The sequence below is a fragment of the Chaetura pelagica genome, unplaced genomic scaffold (genome assembly GCF_000747805.2).
Source record: "Chaetura pelagica isolate M959 unplaced genomic scaffold, ChaPel_1.0 scaffold3, whole genome shotgun sequence".
NCBI classification, from domain to species: Eukaryota; Metazoa; Chordata; class Aves; order Apodiformes; family Apodidae; genus Chaetura; species Chaetura pelagica.
The window spans coordinates 741668-764069 of NW_009952974.1; the positions used below are offsets into that span (position 1 = coordinate 741668).

At 48.3% G+C, this 22402-nt stretch overlaps 1 protein-coding gene across 1 annotated transcript in view; it reads left to right on the forward strand.

Annotated features, from left to right (window-relative positions):
- Window positions 1-22402, forward strand: part of ITGB5 (integrin, beta 5) — a 45751-nt gene that overhangs the window by 14044 nt on the left and 9305 nt on the right. The window contains exons 5-7 of the mRNA XM_009996027.1: window positions 1059-1148; window positions 4131-4265; window positions 7435-7864. Coding sequence (XP_009994329.1) covers window positions 1059-1148; window positions 4131-4265; window positions 7435-7864 — 655 coding nt within the window. The remainder of the gene's footprint in view (window positions 1-1058; window positions 1149-4130; window positions 4266-7434; window positions 7865-22402) is intronic.

Genomic DNA, 22402 nt, shown 5'->3' on the forward strand with positions numbered 1-22402 from the left:
TGTGTGTGCAGCTGCAAGGGTGTGTGGAGCAGCCCACGTGCTGCCCGTGGGGCAGGCAGGGGCAGGCAGGCGAGTCTCAGCCCACCATCCCTCCTCGCTTGGTCCTTGCAGCACAAAGCACCAAAGCATCTTAGAGCAAACAGATCTATGTGTTAGTGAGCATGTGAAGCCCTAAAATATGCTCCAGCTTAATCTTGATGGTGGGGTGGCTGCCAGCCCTGCAGCACGGGCGGGAGCAGAAACCTGCTCAACCCATTCTGCAGTGACTTAATCCCATGACCTCATTGCACGCAGCGTTGCTGCCCAGCTGTGTTTTTCCATCACGGAGCCCGGGGCACGGACACACTACATGCAGTTTAAACTCATTAGAAAGGAAGAGGTGACCCCAAGCTGCAAGGGCTGGCCTGGGCCGGGAGCTGCCCCACAGGGTTTCACTCCTCAGCGGCTGCAGGAAGGTGTTCCAGGCGGGATTCCTGTCGGAAACCTCTGCTCTCGAGCAAAAACAACAAGCAGCCGCGTTGCTACAGTTGAGAAGCTGCTGCTCACCCGTGGACATCGGGAGGGCTGAGCTCATTCTCCACCCCCTCTCCCGGGATGCTCATGGCTTGGGAGGCAAGAGGGGCAGCTGCACCTCCCTCCCTGCCGTGCTGCCTCTCTGGAGTGCACAGTGGCTGAGGCTGATTCCCTCTGGCAGCAGAAATGGGTCTGTTAGTCCCCATCCCTTGGCCACAAACTGTGTGGTGTTTGACGTGCCACGTTAGCAATGCTTTTCTTCCAAAAACTCCACAGAGCCAAACCTTACCATGTCCACCACCAGACCACAGGGCAGAGCATGTAGTCAGTGTCCCTGGTGTGAGGAGAGTCTCTCCTCACCCTCTGCTTTTCTTTCTGCATCTCAGCATTTTCATTAGCTTTCTGTTTGTTTTGTTGTGGTTTTTTTTTGGCCAGTGTCCCTGGTGTGAGGAGGGTCTCTCCTCACCCTCTGCTTTTCTTTCTCCATCTCAGCATTTTCATTTGCTTTCTGTTTGTTTTGTTGTGGTTTTTTTTTTTTTCACAAGAACTTTACTGCCTTGATTCCTGGGACAACAGTGGAGATTTTGCACAAAGACTCCAAGAATATAATCGAGCTGATCGTCAAGGCCTACAATGTAAGTGCATTTTAATACCACAGCTGCTGCTGCTGTGCTCAGTGCCAAGAGCTCAGCTGTCTGTCTCTCCCCAGCCTGCTCCACCCAGCTCAGCCACATTCCTCCCCAGCCCTCCGTGCACACCTGAAGCTGGGGCATCCACCCTGGGGAGGGAAATGAGGGGTGTGAGGTGGAGAAGGAGCACAGGGATGCCCAAGGGAGTCTGTGGCAAAGCAGAAATTTCTCCCCATGTCTCTTGTTTGCAGAATTGCCCTCAAAATACAGCCCTGATCAATCTCACAGAGCACCCCACCAGTAGTTAAAATATATTAATTCTTTGGTATTTGATGCTCAGAGCCCCCCAAGGATGTGATCAGGCTCTGACTAAGGTGGCATCCTCTTATTGGTCTCCATCCAGTGCAAGTTTGTCCTGAGGCACCCATGAGCATGAGTGTGTCTTGGGTCTCAGAGGAGCCTTAGAGCGTGCCCTGCCATGCTAGAGCCCATGGGGGATAGCAAAGGACCTGCTGTTCTACCACTGACCTGATGTTGTCCATCTCCGTGGAGATCCAGGGAGCAGATCCATTTGAAGCAGCTAAATTGCATGTTGTGCAGTCAGCTGTCAACATTTCTGTTGACTTCCACCTGAATTCTTGATGCTCCTGAAATGATATTGCTGTGTAGGTGCTGGGCATGGAGATATGACCCCATGATAGGTCAGCCTTCAGCTGGTGTTCTTCATGCATGGGAAAGTTGTGCACACAACTTCTAATGGCTGCAAGCCCTTCAGATTGGTACTATGCTCATTAGTGCAAATGAGTGAGGAAGTACTTTTTGGATGAATTTGCACATCCATATGTTATGTAAGATTGTGCTGTGCTTTGCATGGTGTGTAATGTTCATCTTTGCTTCCCCCACAGCTCCCTGCAGTTAAAGAAGCATTTGGTTAGGCCCTTGGAAAGAGCACTTCCCAAAGCTTCACTCCCTGAGGAAAGGCAATGAGCAGCTAATTGCTGCTAATGAGGCCCTGGATATGCCACGAAACAAAAGCCCAGTTGTCCCACTTTGTTCCCTTGAGGAAGGAAGATATTGTGGCTAAGATGCTTGGCTGAGGAGAGAAATTAACATTCACTCCACCTTGAGTGTGCATCAGTGCCATCACATGAAAACTTCCCTTTGCCTTGTTTTCCCAGATGTAACGTGCATCTGTGCCTCTGTTTCACCACCCCTTGAGCCTTTGCAGATAGATACAAGGTGGTGAAAACCACTGGGGATCTGATGTCCCCACCCCTGATCCCTCCCTCTCTTTGCTCTTGAGCTTTCTAGTGCAGCTGGCTAGAAAACACCAGGATGCTGATACCAAGGTGCCCCACAGAAGGAGCAGAGCAGAACAAACTGCTGCTGAGATAGAGGCTGGTTTCTTGCCTGTTCAACAGGCTTGGGGACCACCAAATAACACAGCAGCAAAATTCACAGTAGTCCTCAGCAGTGGCCATGGTGCTGTGAGAACATATAGCTGTATGGTGCTGCAAAGTGGCTAATAATAACAGCATTACAATTAAGCTAATAGGATTACTGTATAGGGCTAACAAGAAATTCTGGCATCTGTATAAGAGCAAAGGAAGAGCCCATGCAAGGTCCCAGTGAGGTGTGGTTTGGTGTCCTGTCTTCCACTGTGCCCCAGATGAGATGCTCTGGGCAGGAAGATATGAAAGCCTGTCAATCAGTGTGACACCTAAGTTCTCTGAGATGATTTTGGGAAGAGCAGTATGTTCAGCTTTACTGGTATGTGTTGGCATTCATCCTGCAGGTGGTGGATACTCTGCATGGTCCAAACTGCCACCCCATGAACAGCTCCTCTGTTATAGCAGAGACATGGGTAATTATTCCTTTTTTTCCCCAAGGGCTGTTCAGATTCATCCAGACAAAACTCATTTATTTGCTGCCTGTTTCCAAAAGCATTAGCTCTTTTCTGGCATGTGAACCCTGGCTTTGTCACCATGTGGACTGGTAAGAAGTCTGAATTAGCACTTTTCCTTAATCTGGCCACTTCAATGAGGGCTGGGGACAAAGGGGAGAAGGATGGAGCTGCAAGCTGGCTTTGGAAAAATCAATGCATTTATATAAAAAGCTCCATTTTGAAAACCTTGTCTTTTTTCGATACCACTCATTAAAAAAAAAATCGGTTCCAGCCTTTGGAAAATTGAACCAAAACAACCTCATTCTGAATTAATACTTATAAACTTAATTTTGTTTTGACTTAAAAAGTCTGTATGTGCAGCAGGGAGGAGAGATGAGAAGCAGAAGAAAGGGGGTAGGGACATACCAAAACCTTGCTGAAGGAGAATGTTTTTCACTTTGAAAAGTTTCACAAGGAAAGAGATTTCTCATTTATTTTTCCCATGGTGATGTTTCCAGCTAATGCATCTGAAAGGGTACTTTTTGTTTGGCATTTTCTCCAAAGAGAGGAAACTACACTTTTCTGACCAGTTGGGTGAAAAATCAGGAAAGAGCTAGTGCAGTTTTACACCTTCTTTGTGCATTAAGACAGACATCACAGGATGGCTGCCAGTGAAGAATCATGCTTTGCACTTCTCTAAGGGGCTGGTTTGCAGGGAGGAGGAGGTGCAGATGAGTGCATGAGATCCTGAACTTTGGCTCAGAGATGCTCTATTTGTGGTAGAGAATGTTTCCTTCCTTCTTTTACTTGTGCATCCGTATCTTTTCAATCCTGGCTACGGTGCTCATCACAACTGTTTTAGAGGACATAAGCCACCTGCAGGGGTTCTAGGCACCTCCCCATGAGTAGCTGCATTCATCAGAAATCTCCTGAGCTGGTAAAGTAAAACCCAAATGTCAATATGTGTGCATGGGTGATTTTTTTTCAAATAGGTTTACAGATGGTCTGGCCATCCTCAGGAAGCATCAGGAGAAGAGATAGAAGCAGAAGAAACCCACTCACCTTTGGGAACCTGACAGTTTGCTTTCCCATTGTCTCTCTAGAGTATTCGGTCCAAGGTGGAGCTCACGGTCTGGGACAGCCCTGAGGACATTGGCTTGACCTTCACTGCCACGTGCCAGGATGGGCTGTCCTACCCTGGGCTCAGAAAATGTGGGGATCTCAAAATAGGAGACACGGTGAGTCTGTCTTTCAGTCCAGACCCTGGAGAGGCTGTTTCACCCCCTGTGCAGCCACTCACCCCTCTCAGTGAGTGTTCCCAGGCAATAAAATACAGCTTTGCTCATCTTCCCCTCCCCTCCTCATGCTGTGCCTTATTAATATAGAAACCCATTGAGAGTGGCTCTGCTAGAAGTGGCTCTGGGTTGTATAGATCGGCCCAAGGTCACTTAAGAGGAAAGATGGAACACAGACATCTTGTCTACAGTACCCTAAGCCAAAAGGTCTTGATGAGGCAGCAGGACACAATAGTAAAGAATAAGGGTTTTTTTTCCCGTAATTATGGGTATTCATGTCACACCTGTGAAACTTTCATTGCTGTGGTGTGCTGGTCTTTCCCTGGTCTGTTGAATATTCAAGGTTTTCTTGTTACTGTTTGACAATCCTGGCTGTATCAGCAATAGTGTGGCCAGCAGGACTAGGGAAGTGATTTCCTCCCTGTACTCAGTACTCGTGAGGCTGCACCTCAAATTCTGTGTTCAGTTCTGGGCACCTCACTAAAGAAAGACACTGAGGTGCTGAAGCGTGTCCAAAGCAAGGAAACAAAGCTGGTGAAGGGTCTAAAGCACAAGTTTTACAAAGAGTGGCTGAGGGAACTGGGGTTGTTTATCCTGGAGAGAAGGAGGCTGAAGGGAGACCTTATCCCTCTCTGCAGCTACCTGGAAGGAGGTTGTAGTGAGATGGGTGTTGGTCTCTTCTCCTAAGCTACAGGACAAGAGGTAAGTTTTGCCAGGGAAGGTTTAGATTGGGCATTAGGAACAATTTCTTCACTGAAAGGGTTGTCAGGCACTGGAACAGGCTGCCCAGGGCAGTGGTGAAGTCACCATCCCTAGAGGTATTTCTAAGCTCTGTAGGTGTGATGCTGAGGGACAGGGTTCAGTGGTGGCCTTGGCAGTGCTGTGTTAATGGCTGGACTCCTTAAAGAGCTTTTCCAACCAAAATGATTACATTATTCTAATCTAAAGCAGTCTTTCCCAGAGCAAAGAGGTCATGATTAACTTCGGAGGTATTGCCAAAAAAAAGACGGTGCTCAGAAAGGCAGCAGCTCTCCCCTTGTGTGGTCAGTTCTGAGAGTTCCTGGATGGCAGCACAGATGAAAAGTGCAGTTTGCCCCTTTATGTTAACAATATACATGGCACAATCCCTCCTGTGCTTTTTATATTAAAAACCAGAGAAACTAAGCTTTGCTTGTTAAAACTTAATATTGATACGGATAAAGGAGTTAGTGGGCTGCAGGGCTGGGGCAGGAGGGCTCAGACCAGAGGGGAGGGAGACCTGTCTGCGAGGCCCTGGGTGTGGGTTCGTTAGCAGCCCGATTGCCTTATTTGAATAGAGAGGCTCTGCAAACATACCAGGGCTCTAAGCACTGAGGCATATAAAAATAGTTTGACAGAGTCAACAGTAGCTGGATTTTTTACCCAGCCAAATAAGGATCACGAGAAGTGTTAAAAAGGGAGGTGGCCCCTGCTTTTTTAGCTGACTTTGCTGGATCTCTTATGGGCAGGTAAAAGCAATTGCTGGAGCGTTGCCGTGCTTGGCACGTGCTCTCCTTGTTTCCCCAGCAAAGCCTGAGCTCCAGAGGTAGCAGAGTTAATCTCGTGGTTGACCCTGGGTTCCTGGCTTTGGCAGGAGCAGGGGGGTTGCTCCAGATGCTGCAGCTCATGCTGTAAAGGGCTTTGGCAGCGAGTACATGTGTGCCTGTATCCACAGAGACTGATGGCATGAGTGGGAATGACTGACTCTCCCCACCCAGATGAACTGGGGTACCTTCTGCCCAGGTGGCAGAAGATCTGAGGTGCAGCAAGGAGCCAGCGCTGGTGCTTCTCCCATTTAGGTGCACCTGAGTATCAAGGTGCCTGCACAGGCAGACGTGCCACAGGATCACAGGGGTCCCATCCCTTCATCCCCCCTTGTTCAGCTGTTCTCAGCCCCATTGCTTCCACATATCAAGATTTGAAGATTTGACTCTTGCTAAGAAAGTTTCCCCAAAGAGGGTATTGCTGGCACTGGTTATCCTCATATGCTGGGGCATGGGTGCCAGTGGATGAAAGGGAGCAGGATTGTCCTTGTCCCCTTAGCTTGCTTTTTCCTCTTCTCTGTAATTTGATCTAGTTTTCCTAATTGCTTCAGGCCTCAGGAATGGGAGGGGATCAAGGGAGGCTCACAGGGTGCAACTCTCCCAGCTGGAGGTGGCTGCTGCACCACTGTCTGCACGTCACCCCTTGGCATATGGGACAGGGCAGGCAGTGAGAGCTTGAGGTGAGCCCAGATGTTTCCAGAGAAAAATCCTCCTGATGCCTCGGAGAGGGGGTTGTTTCTTTGGAATAAGGTTAATCCTCTTTGCTAACCCGCAGCTCTGTCCAGCTCTGTCCAGCCCAAGGCCACAGCAAAACAGCAGGATTAAGCCAGGGGACAAGCAAGGGGCTGTTGGAAGCTCCTGCTTTTCCCAGTGAGAAAATCCCTGACAGTGGTTTGTAGAAAGAGAAAATGAGTAGGGAGGTGATGTATAAGCATATAGGAATGTATAACCCTTCTGAAGCTGTGCTTAACAGGCCTGTTAGTGGTGTCCTGAAATCTTGGCACTGCATGGCTGATGCACATCTCTATGTGCAGATCAGGATTCACAAAAAACCTTCTAAATTAATGATCTTGTAGGTACCTCGGGCCCTTGTGCTGCGTTGGTTAGATCCTTGCTAGTTGTTAGTTTCAACAAGGTTTATTATATTTCATAGCATGAAAAACAAGCTATTTGCTAGAGTTTTGCCCTGTTTATTTAATGGCAATAAGCAGGCTCCTCCTTCACAGAAACCAGTTGTCCCTTATGGGCAAAACTACTGCTGATGGCTGACAGTAAAGAGTTTAAAAACACTAAGGATGCTGAACCCCTTGTGGGATGTCAAAGCATTGAGCTGCAGATGCCCTTGCTAGAAGTGCAGTTGTTTTGGAGGTTTTTGCAAGCCTGGGGAGCTTGACGTGTTGAGTGTGGCTCCACTCCAGGGAGTCCCTCCATGGCTTTTCCTTGGGACATTTTCCATTCCCTCCTGCCTTCCTTCCCAGGACACCCATAAGAGCCTTTCTGGGGCCACGTGTGTTAACACACATCTCAGCCTGCCCCTCCTCCCTCCCCAGGTTTCCTTCGAGGTGGCCGTGGAGGCTCGGAGCTGCCCAGCCGAAGACACTTCCCACGCCTTCACCATCAAGCCTGCGGGGTTTCGGGACACCCTGGAGGTGACAGTGACCTACAACTGCCTCTGTGGCTGCACCAGCCGCGCCGCGCCGGCCAGCGGGAAGTGCAGCGGCAACGGGACCTACAGCTGTGGGCTGTGCGAGTGCGATGCCGGGTACCTGGGCGCCCGCTGCGAGTGCCAGGAGGGGGCCAGTGGGGACATGCACCAGGCCATGTGCCGGGAGGCCGAGGGCAAACCCCTCTGCAGTGGGAGAGGGGAGTGCAGCTGCAACCAGTGCCTCTGCTACGAGAGTGAGTTCGGGAACATCTACGGGCCCTTCTGCGAGTGCGACGACTTCTCCTGCGCCAGGTACAAGGGAGTCCTCTGCTCAGGTAGGAGCATTTCCTCCTTCGTGGGGGAGGGGAGATGCTGAGATGCTGGAGCATGTCCAAAAGGCAATGAAACTGTGGATGGGTCTGGAGAACAAGTCTTACAAGGAGTGGCTGAGGGAACTGGTGTTGTTTATCCTGGAGAGAAGGAGGCTGAGGGGAGACCTTATCCCTCTCTGCAACAACGTGGAAGGAGGTTGTAGTGAGATGGGTGTTGGTCTCTTCTCCCAGAAAATCATAGGACAAGAAGAAATGGCCTCAAGTTGTGCCAGGGGAGGTTTGGATTGGAAATTAGGAACAATTTCTTCACTGAAAGGGTTGTCAGGCCCAGGGAAGTGATGGAGTCACAGCCATCTCTGGAGGTAGTTACAAGCCGTGTAGTTGTGATGCTTAGGGACAGGGTTTAATGGTGGCCTTGGCAGTGCTGCATTAACGGTTGGACTTGGTGATCTTAAAGCTTTTTTCCAACCTAAATGATTCTGTGATTCTGTTCTATGATTCTATGGCCACCCTGAAATGGGGAAGGCTGCTGGGTTGGTGTGTGCAGGGCATGCAAGGAGCTGTGCTTTTCTTGCCTGCCAAAATCTGTCCTGTTTCTGAAGGCATCTACACTCCCTTTCTTTTCGTTACGGAAAAAAGGAAGGAGAGGTTTAAGTGCATTCATACTAATGAGCAAAAAGTGCATTATCCCCACCAGAACTGAGTTTCCAGCATTAAAGTGGAAGGCACTTTCCTTGTAGGCTTGTCCTCTGCCCAGGTCCCACAGAGATGAGCAGAGTCTTGGCTTTGGTGTTATTTTGAGGTAGCCATGCCCATCTCTTGCACACTGAAGTATATATCTAGGAAAGGGTAAACCAGCTCAGGCTTAAATCCACTGAAGCTTTTTGGTGTCTTCTTAGGTTGTATTTCTTCTATGTGTGCCATCCTTCCCTGTGTAGGCAGAAACAATCTTTTTTTAAAAGATGAAGCATTTGAAGTAATCCCCTGGTCCAGCACAGGTGAAAGGAGAGGTTGTGTTTCCTGCCTGTTAATTATTAGAGAAAATCTGTGTTAGGATTCCTCAAGGTATTTTATGTATAGATTTTTCTGCCCTCTGGGAAAGATGTAGCCAGTCAGCTTTGCTTAAGTGAAGGTAGAGGAATTATTCAGCTGAGTTTGCTAAAATGGCTTTAATTCCTTGTCAGTCTGAGGTCATGTAATTTGCCTTGGGTGTAATTGCCTGGATTAGCCCTTGGACATAATTCCCTCAGTTGGAGCCTGGAAAAAGGTTATTCTTTAGAAGTTGTCTGCTTTCAAGCAGCTAAAATATTTCTTAACTGAAAACCCTGGACAGAATTAAAAAAAAAAAAAAAAAAAAAAGCATAAGCTTAGAAAAATAGCTGGTTTAAATGTTTTCCTTGGGGAAGTGGCAGGTTCTCCCCACTGTTTATCTTGCCCTGCAGGTTTCTGAGCTGGGCAGTGATGGGGCACCTTTTGGTTGCAAGGTTCTGGCTGTTTCAGACAGTTGTGTTATTGAGTGGGTAGAACATCCCTTTGCCTGAATTTCAGGAGAGCCAGAGCTCTGCTGCTCCATAGGAAAACAAACTGTGTGTCTTCTGTTGCACCTGCTTTCTTCTGTCCCTGTGGAGGGCTTCTGGTGCTGGGAAGAGCAGCATAACTGATTTGGGATTTGCCAGAGTTTTTAAAAGTCATATAAAAGTCCTTTTTATAGCCATGAAAAAAAACGAAGTACAGGCTGAGCCTAAGTGCCCCTTTTGCTCCAGGGATGAGATGGAATCTGGCACGGTTGTGTGGGGTGGTTCTCCCTATGCCTCCTGGTGTGTCTATTGCTGTTGATTTGTTAGCTTTTTATTATTTTATTTTATTTTTAATTCCAGAAGTTACAATGCTAAATCTGAGCTCTACTGAGCTGTGTGCCAATGACATAACATTTGGAGGTGGTTTTGTCAGCTCAAGAGGCTTGAGGCTTCACCAGTTCCCCAAAAGTGTCTGAGCTTGCACAGCAGGGTTGGAATTCATGATCTTAGAGGTCTTTTCCAACCAGAACAATTCTATGATTCTTCCCCTAACAAACAGCCCTCTGCTACACAAGCATCTCTGGTGGCTTCCAACAGGCACATGCTCTCTTATATCTATAAATGGGACCTTCTTGAAAAAGACCACATGTTTAGCTCAGCACTGAATGTCTTAGTCCACCATCATGTGTAGACTTGGCATCCAGGGGAGTCTGGTCATGCCATGGGTGCAGGATGTCCCCCAAAGCAGTCACATGGGTTCTGGTCACTGCTTTTGTTCTTGCAAGGTGGAAAAATGACACCCTGCCCTCCCTCTGTCTTCTCCTGGGCACAATGCCTGTCCTTGAAGGGCCCCAGCAACCCAGTGCCCACCACTGTCACAGGCTGAAACCCACCATGAGGGGAGACCAACAGGTGTTAGCAAATGCAGAAACAGAAAAAGCAGTGTTGGGAGCTGTTGTTTTGCTGCTGATTGTTGTTGTCTCTGTCCTTGCCTGGTAGTTGCTTGGCTTGGATCCCTGAGGAGAACTCATGACTGTTGTCAAAGGCTTTATTTGTACTGTATGAATCTTCTTCTATTGTAGGTGCCTTTCTGACCACTGTATTTTGAACAGGGTTTTCACCCCAAAGGGAATCCAACCTCAGTTTTAGCACATGATGTCCCCTGTTAAATGCATTGATGCTTGACCAAGCTGTTGAACTAGATGGTATCATGAATCTCTGAGTGCCCACCCCTGCCAGAGCAGGTGGAAAAGCAGCCAGTCCAACCTGACCCGAGGTTTGGGGGAGCACAAGGAGGAAAGCACAGTTTTCCAAGCTGAGAAGTAAAAAATTCACACGTGTAAGCTGCTCTGCAGGTATGTGGCCATGTGTTTTGCATGCCTCAGCTCAGAGGCACCATGAGCCCATCACCAACCAGCCTGGACATTTCTTCTTTCCATGATGTGGAGCAAAACTGTCCCCGTGGAGTCACTGCTGTGACACAGGCCTGGGTGACAGGTTGTGCTCAGGCATTCTGTATCCCTGGCAAAAGCCACAACAAGTTTTAAATACTCTGAAATGAACTTTGAGCTTCTTTTCTCATGTTACACTGGACAGCAAAAGTGTATTTGTTCCTGGGTCTGTTTATAAATATTGGCAGCTCTTTTTGTCAATATTTGAGAGGAGAGATGTTTGCAGCCAGTGCTGCATAAGGCTCCGGTCCTTTCGTAGCCCCCTGTGAAGTAGACACAGATTTTGGGTGGAAGATAGCCTTAAGGAGAAGCAAAAATTAGATTAGTGTTAGTGAAGGTTTAACAGGCTTGCATCTGTGAGGCAGACAGGAAAAGGAGTCATTTATAGCATGTCATAAATGTTGATTCAAGTTGCATCCAACTCTTAGTCAGTGCTGCTTAGTCACTAAGTGGCATTTGTTCTGCTGCTCACCACTTCCCATTAATAGCTCCAGAGTAGCTGTTTCAAACCATTAATCCAGCTTCTAGTAGGGCTTTTGGGGGTGGCTTGCATCTTGGTTCCTCCACAAGAGATGCAGCCAGGTTCTCTATGGCATCACGCTCCGACAAAGCAAGCAGTTGCTTCCCAAAGACCTGAACACTTTGCTCCCAGATTTTCTCCAGAGGGATGTGTTGCCCGCTGCCACTGTGGCTTTCAGCACTCTGTTCTGGCCTCTACCTTAAAATGTGGGTGTCTGGTTGTGGGAGAGGGGAAGAGAGTCCCCCTGCCTGCAGCCTTTCCCCCCTGCCTGCAGCCAGGCTGAGGAAGGGGCAGCTGGCTGTGAGGCTCCTCAGCTTTTGAACCCCTTGGCTGCCTGCCAGGCAGTTTGACAAAGGAGGAAGCATCTCTGTGCTAATTGCATTCCTGAAGGTCCCATAAAAGTAGGTGGTCAGAGGAGGGAGAGGCCCCAGTGAGGGCATCACCCGTTTGCCTCTAATGAAGAGAGACTGGCATGCTGGAGGCCAAGCTTCATTAGCTTTGCTTCTGCAGACCTTATTTTATTGGGGTTTTTTGTAGTGAGGGATGCAGGGTAGTACAGCATTGTCTTTACTTTAGTGTCTCTAGAGGAATTTTCCCTTTACCATCACCACTGTTTCCCAGCTCCCCATGTGGGTGTCATTTGTGCCCTCTTCAGCTTGGGACTGTAGTTGTGTTGAGACTGTGTAGGAAGATCTCAGCCTCTAAGTGGTATCAAAGCATAAGGAAAAAGCACTTGCCACCCTGTGAGCTGTTTCTCCCCCTAAAACACAAAGGATTTCATCCTTAAACCCCACACTGCCTGAGTAACACACAGACTGCTGACCTTGGTGCAGCCTTGTGGGATCAGCTCTTCCGTGGTTTTTCTTCTCAGTTTCTTAAAATTAGACAACAAATCAGGTTTACAAACACTGTACAATTATAACTACAACTTTCCTCTAGCTCTAAGCAGCTGAGAGCATCTTAACTGGTTAAGTGGCTGGTTAAAGCCTGGTGAGATGTTGATGCTTCAGAGTGCAGGAGCTTGGTTGCTGGTGCACGGCTTCCAGTGACACACAAGGCTCAGATCAGCAATAGAGCATCGGGTGACAAATCTGCAAAATCATGAAGGTGCCAGAATCACTTCTGCAGTGGGATTCAGGAAATGACAGCTCATTGAAAACACATGGATTGTTTTGCAGAGAATAGCCAGGCTGCTGTGCAATGTGACGCCAGCTGCCCTGCAGAAACCACTTCAAAAACTGCTGAGGATGCGCAAGCCCTCAGTGTTTGTTTCTGAATGCTTCCTTTTTTTGGTTTTATTAAATGGGGAAGCATGGTGAGGTTCTACCCTGTATTAGACCCAGTGAGATAAGGCTTTTCTGTTTGTTTTAACACAGCCTCAAATTAGAAATCTCCCTCCTGCTTCTGCAGCTTTTTGGGCAGCCCCCATGCTGGGCACTGTAGCTGCACTTCATAGCACTGTGTTTGTGGGAGGAGACACTAAATGTGATCCAGCTTTGACTTTTTAAAATTTATTTTCTTCATTCCTACTATGTAAGCTTTTACCAGAAGCTGCTGTTAAAAAAAAATTAAAATGGGTAGTAATTGATTTATTAACTGTCGAGGTGCAAGTGATAGGTTGAGAGTGGTTTGGGGAGAAAGGGGAGCTTGCCCGTGTCCACTGCCTGCAGTGGTGCCAAGTAGGGGATGGCATTAGTGTGACTCCTGCCAGAAGGGAAGAGGTTGGCCTGCTGCAGAAAGAGGACAGGGAACAGAGCCTAAACCACATTTGCAATGTTTTCTTTTAAGTCATGTCAAGTCTCGTTATCTTTAAGTTTGGGGGATTTGGGGGTTTTTAATTTAGTTTGTCTAAAAAAGAGGAATCTGAGCACTGACTAGTAAAGGAGGACCTGAAAGGGAGAGACAAAAGGAACATATAAGACATCAAAGTTAAATATAATCCTTTGGTTGTTGCTAAGTGCTTATGTAGCCGTGAGCTGTGCAGCTGCAGAGGAGATGTGGCTCCATCTCTGGGGTGCCTGTTCCTGCTCTGCTCCTGGGGCTGGAGGAAGATGGGGCAGCTCAGCATTTTGGAGGCTTGTTTCGGTGACAGAGGACGCAGTGACAGCTCGGGTCACTGCAGTGCAACTTCACAGTGCTGGTTGTTTAGTGGTCCCAGTTATTAGCAGGAAGTGGGGGGTTTGTGGGGGACCATGCAGTGGCTGAGTGTACTGTTGGGGCTGCTGGGCAAGGGAGGGCAGTCTGGAGTGACGTGAACCTAGTGAAGTTCTTGATTAGGTTGTGTGGGTGTCTCTACCCCGCCAAAGGGCAGAGTGGGGGACAGGGAGCTGAACACCAGCTGAGGTTGGGCTAGAAAGCAGAGAGGGCTGTGTGTGCTGTCATGCTGTGTGGGCACTGGGTGCCCATTGTGCCTTCTTTGCAGCCAACAAATGTGGTTTTGAGCATCTTGTTCTCCTGCCTACAGAGCTGCTGCATAGCCTGGAGGGACATTATGGAAAAAATAGGTAATGAGGAGATGATGGCACTGCAGGAGCATGTCTGTTTTAATATGTGGTCAAGGCTCAATCAGGCTGCATGTTTGCCCTTAAATTTCATAAAAATCTTTCTTCTCGCTGCATCCAAGAGAAAAAAAAAACCCTCTGACTTTCTGTGTCCCAGAGCAGTGAAGAACTGAGGCTGGAGTGTGCCATGCCTGGTGTCTCTGCTGGGTGAGGATCCCCTCTCAAGCTCACAATTCCCCTCCACCAGTAAAACATTCTGGCTCTCACAAGGATTTGTACAGACTGAAAACATTTAATAAGAAATTAATCAAACGGAGGACCTTGGGTGTCCCCTTCCTTATTTGGGGTTAAACTGCAAAGCTGGGCATGTTCCACTTACTCTCATCACATGGATTAGTGTAAAAAAGGTAAAGTTGGTCAGCTCTGTTTACTCCCTTCCTGTGGGTCAGCCTAAAGAAATGTAAGGCTCAGGTCAGCTGGGGCTGACAGGGCTGAAGGCTGTGATGGGGATTAACTGCAAGAGCAGTCAAGTGAATTCACCTTCAACCTGTTCAGACCAACACTGCTCTCACCCTGCGGACAAGTTCCCTGCAGATGCTGTTTGGCTGCGTGTCTGATGTCATTTGTCTGCACAACATCTGAGCTCCAAAGCAGGAAAACACCTCCTTCTCCTTCTTTCTCCTTCTCCTTCTCCTTCTCTTTCTCCTTCTCCTTCTCCTTCTCCTTCTCCTTCTCCTTCTCCTTCTCCTTCTCCTTCTCCTTCTCCTTCTCCTTCTCCTCTCTTCTCCTCTCTTTCCTTCTCTTCTTTCTCCCCCAAGGTTTGTTTGTATAAACCAGATCTTTTCTGCTGTCAGTTTTTAATATTCCTGCATAAAAATCCTGCAGAGTGGAGGGTCTGCCATGCTGATGCAACATCTTGGGGAGGCAGGGCTGGATTGCTGAAGTAGTGAGTTGGAAAACTTTTCCATAGGCAGGAAGGGAACCGTGGAGGAGCCCTCTGCTGCCGTCACAGCTGAGATGCTGGCTTCTGGGTCTCACTCCAGTGACTGGAGCCAGTGGCCAAGCCCTGGGGTCATCCCAGGCTGCTTCCCCTGGTGTCTTGCCAAGAAGTTGGGTCTGGCAGTACTTGGCCTGGGGGCAGTGAGCCCTGAGAGCAATGCTCAAAACCTCTCAGCCTGTAGTGGGGAATGTCGTTATGAAACTCTGCTCTTTACACAGTGTGAAGAGGCTGAGAAACCACAGGGACATGTACAGGAGACACTCACCCACTGCAGGCAGTGCAGAGCGTCCTGGGGTGGCACCTTCTGCTATGGGGAACAGGGACGCCCAGCCCTGGGCTCCCAGATAATTTGAAAGTGTAGAGAGAGGCTCCGCAGGAGCTGTGTAAGTGGCTGGTGTTAGCAACCCTCTTGATCAATGTTTGAATTTTCCTTGCAAGCAGGTGGTTCCAAGGATCAGCTATCACTTTGGAGGGCTGTGGTGAGGCGAAGAAATGGGAACACTAATGATGATGGTTGATCGTGTTCGTGGACTGCTTGTTGTTTGTGACAGAGAAGGCAGGGAGGATTTTGGTTTAGAACACCTCCTCTAACAGTGCAGGCTTTCTGGGTCACACAGACGGGCTTTGGCTCAGGTGCAAGCCCTTCCTCTTGGCAGCCCTAAGCTGAGAGAAGTGGGCACCCTGTAAACAACTGCCTTGGAAGGGACCTGTCCTTAAGGCTGCCTTGCTTGTTTCTGTGCAGCCAGCCTCTCCTGGCAGCTCCTTCACTCTCTGCTGGTGGCTCTGAGGTCTCTTTACCATAAGGCACCAAATTCAGTGGCATGCCCCATGTGGTTTTGGGTGTGCTCATCCCCAGGAGCCGTAGATCATAGCCTCAGTGCAGAGAGGGGCTGAGAGCCAGAAGGGAGATGTTTGCACCCCCCATTTCATGTTTATGAAGTCTCTGTTTCTCTGGCATTCAAACCTTTAGTGGCCTTTTTGAGGAGCATGGGAGTGACTCTGTGCGTGTTTTTCCTCACATCTCCAGTCCCTGGGAGGTTCCTGAAACCTCCCTGTCGCTTCCCCCCAGGGCATTTTTTACATCCTTCCTCAATCTTTCTCTTCTTCCTCTCCAAGTTTATTTTTGCCCCTGTAACCTGGTTTCTGTTCTCTTTCTGATTTAATCCTAAGGCATGTGCTGCTCCCTTTTGAGAGCTTGCACCTCTCCATCCTGCTCCCAAAAGGGCTGACAATCCCAAGAGGTTCAAATAGCCATTGGGCTGGGGCAAATGGCAAGGGGTGACCCTTATCCCCTTCCTGACCAGTGCTTGTAGCTGCAGTGTGTAAAAATGCTGCCCCCCCCTCTGATTGCTCTGCTAACCATCTCCTCAGTCACCAAGTGTGGCTGCTGTGGGTCAGGTCAGAGGTGGCTCCATTGCAGTGCAGGTGGATGGTTCTTAGCTAGAATGTTCTGTGCTTGGTGTATATGCTCCTCTGGGTTTTTTTTTTCACAATAAATAAATGCAGTGTTAGGTATTACACCACCAGGTATTCCCACTACATCCTTGTGTGTTACGTACTGTTGATTATTTCAGAGCTGGACTCATCGATCCCTGCTGGTCCCTTCCAACTTGAGATTTTTTATGGTCATTACATAGATTTCTCATGGGAACACAAAATATATTTATTTCTATTTTTTTGATCAGTGCTGTGTTTATTCTTCATCTTCCTATGTGCTTTGGCAGCAGGTAGACCCTGCCTGCCCTGCCTTGCTCATGCCAAGGGGTTATGTTGGTTGTTCACACTGAAACTGCATTTGAGTTATTTAGTCCTCCTTTCCCCAGCAGATTGAGTACTGCTTCACCAGAGTTTCCATTCCTGGCACGAAAGGGCAAAGCTGTCTTTTCTTAACCCTCCCTTACCCTGCCCTGGCCCTCTTGGCTATCAAAGTCTTGCAGCTCTCCCCAGCTCTGGCAGCAGTTCCTTGGAGGACTAGCCCTCACAGAGCGCTGCTGTTCCTGCCTCTTTTCAGTGGGATTTCTCCTTGGCCTCGAGAGGACCTTTTGCAAGTGTTAATGCATGCTAATGAGGCATTAAATGCCAGGGCAGAATTAAAGAATAAAGAAGTGACGTCTTCGACATCTTTATGGGAGCCAGAACTCCAGCTGTGGGTCTCTGCTCTTAAAGCGGCACAGCTTGTGGGTGGCAACCAGAGGTGTCACCTGGTGGTGCATGCACAGACCCAAACCCCTCTGTCCTGCTGCAGCCACCCCCTCCCGTCACTGGGAACCTCGTAATTCAGAAAGTGGAAAGATCCAAAAGAAAAACCAGGATGAGCTTTGAAAACACAGCTCGTTGCCTACTCGCTCCCCAAGGACTGAAGACGGTCTTAGATTGAACTTGCTTCAATGTGCTGCCTTTACAGCCAGCATCCCACAGAGCTTGTCATTTGTCTTCAGTCCTTCTGATTAGAGTAATTAACAGAAATAACCATTTGGAAATGAATGCTGTGTTTGGGATTCAGAGGTAGATGAAAGGCTTCAGCTGGCAGGTGAGTGAAATTCTGGGTCTTTGCATTTCTTGTTGTCATATACTGACAACCTGTGAAATTTGCTCAGTTTGGTTTAAAAACTTTAAACAATTGACCTGAAAGGCAAGTGCAACACAGGCTGTGGGTTTGTTTGTTTCTATTTTATTTTATTTTATTTTGTTATTTTATATTTTATTTTATTTTTGGTTTGTGTATTTTGAATGATATTCTGACTCCTTCCAGCTTCTTTGGGAAGGGAGAAATCTGTTCCAAAACCATGGACCTTTGATGAACTTGCACCAGATGATGTGTTTGCATCCAAACACAGCACCGGGCAGGGCTCCCATGGCACTGTATTTTGCAGAGAAAGAATTTCTCTCTGCTCCAGAGCCCACCCCTCTTAATGAGGTCCAGCTGAAAGGACATTCAGCCCATTTGGGCTCTGGCAGGGTGAGAATTAGCCTGCTTTTCATTTGCAGGATGGACTTGAACCATAGCATTTGACCTTGGAGTTCAGGCATTTGGGATTGTTCGGCTTTATTTTGGAGCCAAGTTTTATTTTAAGAACAGATCTGGAGGCTTTTTGTGTGGTTAAAGATGGCAAGAGCCTGCTTGGACACCAGGGCAGAGAGACAAAGGTTATCCTCCCTGGAAGCTCCATGCATTGGTGGAAGGCTTGCAGCACTGTTGGTTTTCTCAAGCCCTTCATCTACATTTCATCTAACTGCATGACCACCGCATGTCCCTTCATGTTTCTAAATCTTCAGAACTTTCACAGTGACAAAAACTGAAATCTGAATGTAGACTTATATAAGCAGATCTGGGCAAAGAGATGGGCCAAGAAGTACAGAAGTGGGGGAGAAGCTTTTATTCCTGAACCCATAGGGTGTTGGTTGTATCTGGGCAGGGTTAGGACAGCCAATTGAAAATGGCTCTTTGCCAAGTGGTTTCCTCTGTCAGGCTTTTTGAGGCGAAAGGAAACAAGTTGGGGGGAACTGCAGTGACAGGTTTGCACACTGGAAGAGTGGATCTCCTCTCTTAGGGGTTTGCAGGTAAAATTCCATGATATATGCCTGCAGGGCTGGAGAGTTGACTGGAGCAAGGAGCAATGCAGTGGGAATAGGTGTGTACCAGAGGAAACCAAATAAACACCTGCATTGGAGGGGATGGAGGCCAGTGGAAAAGAACAGTAGCACCAAGCCCTTCTGCAGTTAAAGGACTGGAGGGAAACGCAGGAGTGGGTCAAAAGACCCATATATATCTTCCTATCTGGCTTAAGGAATAAGAATTATTAGCAGTTTCTGCGGTGACTTCTGTGTCAGGTGCTTAAGGGGTGACAAAGCCAAGAGTGAGCATGTGCCTAGTCTGGTGGGGATGGTATTTGGCTTGAAGGGAACTGGTGCACCCATGCAATGGCCCCCATTCAGGAGGCCCAGTGTGTCCCTGGGAGGGTCTGGCAGCAGCCCTAGCCCCGTATCACTCCCTGCACCAGTAGCAGAATTGGCAGCAAGACCTACAGCTCCAGTTCCCAGCTCTGGGTCTCTGTCCAAAAGGCCACGTGTGGCAGGCTCGGCTGAGGCGCTAACATCAGCACAAGTCAAGAGATTTGTAGAGTGCTGAACTTACCAAAGGAAAAAAAAAAAAAAAAAGAAAAAAAAAAGAAAAGAAGAAGGCTTTATTTTAAGAAATGCAGCTTTAGATCTCCTTCAGGAAATGAGTCTTCACTGCCTATTTTGGCTTTGGTGGATCATCATCCATATCTCGTGATCGCATTTCAGCTCCCCTTCTGTAGCGAAGTAAAATGAGGAAAGGCTGGCCAGGGCTGCCACAGGAAATCCGCCTGCCCCCAGATTGCTTTCAGCTGCCTTCATGAGGCAGCAGTTTCCAAAGGCCTGTTTTCCCTGCCCAGTTCTCATTTAACTCAGAAATTCCTGATTGAGTGAAAAACTGGGGGACTGAGGGGTTGTTTTTATAATTGCAGTGCTGCGATGCAGGGGATTCTGGCAGTGAAGTGGAGCTGGCAATGGGGCTTGTGGTACCCAGGGATGAATTAGCACATCAAATGTATCCCTTCACCTTTGGTTTAATTCCTCTGTGTCTCTGATGCTATTTTTGATGCTTGGTGAGCTCAACCAGTGCTAGGATTGCAATAAAGGCTTATTTAAAGCCTTGTTGATTCTTGACCAAACCCAGATGCTTCAAGATAAAAATATCTGTTGAAATCAATGCAGTAGGAAGCTGCTCAGAGCAACAGTGTCTGGTTTAAATAATGTACAGAACAGCACTATTTACTTATTACTAACTTCTTAGTGTCTGCTTTGTTGTTTCAGTATTGCATTGTGGATAAATGAGTGTGGGCAAACTGTCTTCTGCTGTGAATGGAGGCGGAGAGTGGATGCCTTTTGGTTTACACAGAAACCTTGGACCCTTTGGCATCTGTCTCTGTTTATATTGTAACCTTTTCACAAGGAAGTGGTTGTGCTCTGTAGGCTTCAGGAGCTGGGGATGCTTCTGCCAGCCTGCAGCCCTTTTTTACCCCTGCCAGGCTGGTGTGACACAAGGAATGGATCCTAAGCCCATCGCCACTATTTAAAATCTTCCGAACTCTTCCTGACTTCCTACTGGTGCCGACCATCTGGTGTCAGGACAGCCATGAACTGGAGCTGTGCCATGGGCAGGCTGCCTCGCCTTGCCTGGCCTCTTCGTCTGCAGTGCCAGCTGCTTTGACTCATGGAAAGAGATTAGTGGGGAAGTCAATGATTTATTTGCCTGAGCAGGCACTCTGTCTTACCATACCGCTTTCCCAAATGGAAAGGTCTACATTTTCCGAATGTTCGCAGCCTCTTCCACTGCCCTTCTTCCTTCCACTCAAAATGTGCCGTTCCCGGAGCCTCTCCTGTGGACACTGGATGCTTTCACTGGGAGACTGGATGATGTGCTGCAAACCCAATGATCAAGCAGTGCTCCGTGCTGGTAGGGTTTGACTTCTTCTCTCAAAAGCAGATGGTTTTGGTGCATCCACTCCTACGGAACACAAACCACATGTGGCTTCTGCATGGGTACTCTCTGGGTGATGGGCACAGCGACCAGGGCTCCTTAGACAGTTGGCACCGGGGAATCTGGAAATTACTTGCTGTGACTTATTTCTCTTAATTGATTTTTCCTGTGGGGTTTTTGTGTTTGGTTTATTTCAAGCTAGTTGTTCAAGTAACCAAACCTGACAAAAGCACAGTGTATTGAAGGTCCTTACCCAAAGCCTGGATGTGAGCATGGGGGCACAAAAATAAGAATCTTGATTTAATGGGAACAGAATTACCTTTCTCCTCCCAAGTCTCTCAGAAACTAAGAAACTGGCTTAAAAATAATGAGGATTATGTTTTTCTTGTATGGTAGGCACATCATTTTAATTTTCTAGACAGTGGGGGGAAAAAAAAGTGTTTTAGAAAGGCTTGTTTTAAACCCTTTCTTCCCGTTTATAAAAGCTGGGATGATTTTTTCTATCTCTCTCCAAAGAAAGCTGGTCTTTTTGCATAATGTTGTGGTCCCCTGAAGCAGGGGGGGAAAAAAAACACTTTCTGTTAAAAGACCAAGCGACAGATCTTTTAGCTCACTGAGATTCAGGCCTCTTGGTGCAATTACTAAAAGGCAAACAAAATGATCATAAAGGGCCAAGGGTGTGTCCCACCCAGCACTGGTCCTGCTTTGCAGCCTGCTCTCAGGAAGCCTGGGATGAAATCAGGGTCAGAGGCTGGAAGTCTTTGCCAGAAGCTGCTGTCCTGGTTCCTGCTCGCGGGCCACGAGTGCGGCGCTGGGGTGATGCCTGGCACGTGGCAGGGGAGCAGCTGCTGGCATCGGGCTGCCAGGTTGGGCCCGTGAGGTGCTGGGGTGAGGGCAGAGGGAGCTTGGTCTGTGGCTGCTGAGGGGCAGAGGCAGCTGGGGTGAAATGAGGGCAGTTGGACATCCTGCCAAAACCTGCCAGAGTGACAGTGAGATGTGCAGCCCAGCCTGGGTATGGCGGTGGCGTGGGGATGTATTTCAGGGCAGGATGAGAGATGGAGGGACCAGCTGAGCTGCAGGTCTTGGTCCTCCTTGGTCACCCTGTTGGGAAGAGGGTGCCTCCAAGGAGCAGTGCTCCCCATGGCTCCCATCCCACCAGGGTCCAGACTAGTCTAAACCCAGCCTGGGGACTGCTCTCCCCTGCCAGAAACCTTGCATTCCTCTGCTACACCCTCTGCTCCCAGCATGTTTCTGCAGCCTCCCTGACATGTGTTTCGTGTTAGCCCCCCAACAACCAAGAGCTGGCTGGAAAGTATGTTATCAAATTCAGAGGCAACATTTAATTTCCCAGTTAGATCTGGATCTTTTAAACATCTAAGCTCATCTCATTTCAAGGATGGGAACAGAAGAAAACATCTCTTGTTATGTTTGGAGAACATAATTAATGTCTTTTGGCTTCAGAAACCAGCTTTAATAGAGAACATGCAAACTCAAAGGGTTCAAGGGGGTTAAAATCCAGGGTGGTATCCTGTACCATGAGACTTCTGCTGGTGCAGAGGTGTCCTGCAACACACCCTCCTCCTTTCTTACTGGAAATGAAACTGGGAAGTGAAACCAGGTTCATCACTGGCATAGTGGTGGAGGGCTCCCTACAGGCATGATATTATGTGCCCCAGAAACTGCTTAACCACATCAAGCACTGTGTGTGACTGCAGGAGAGCTGGGGCTGGAAATGTGCAGCCCATTTGGCTACAAGATCCCAGTGCCAGGCTGCAAACCTCAGCTCTGGGTCCCATCATCAGTGGCCTTGCTGCCACGTTGTCTCAGTGCTCCTGTTGGGCTGTGTCCCGAGCAAGGGGATGAAGTGGATTCCCACCTCTGGTGTTGCAGGTGGATGTTGAGAAGTGGGATAAATCTTGTCATGCCCAGATGAGAAAGAAATGTATCTCACTCACCACTGTTTTCCAGTCTTCAGGCAGTGTGGGAGATGGATGGAGAGCACCAGAAGTGAAGTTCATGGGGCATGCAGGAGTGGCCACTCTTTCC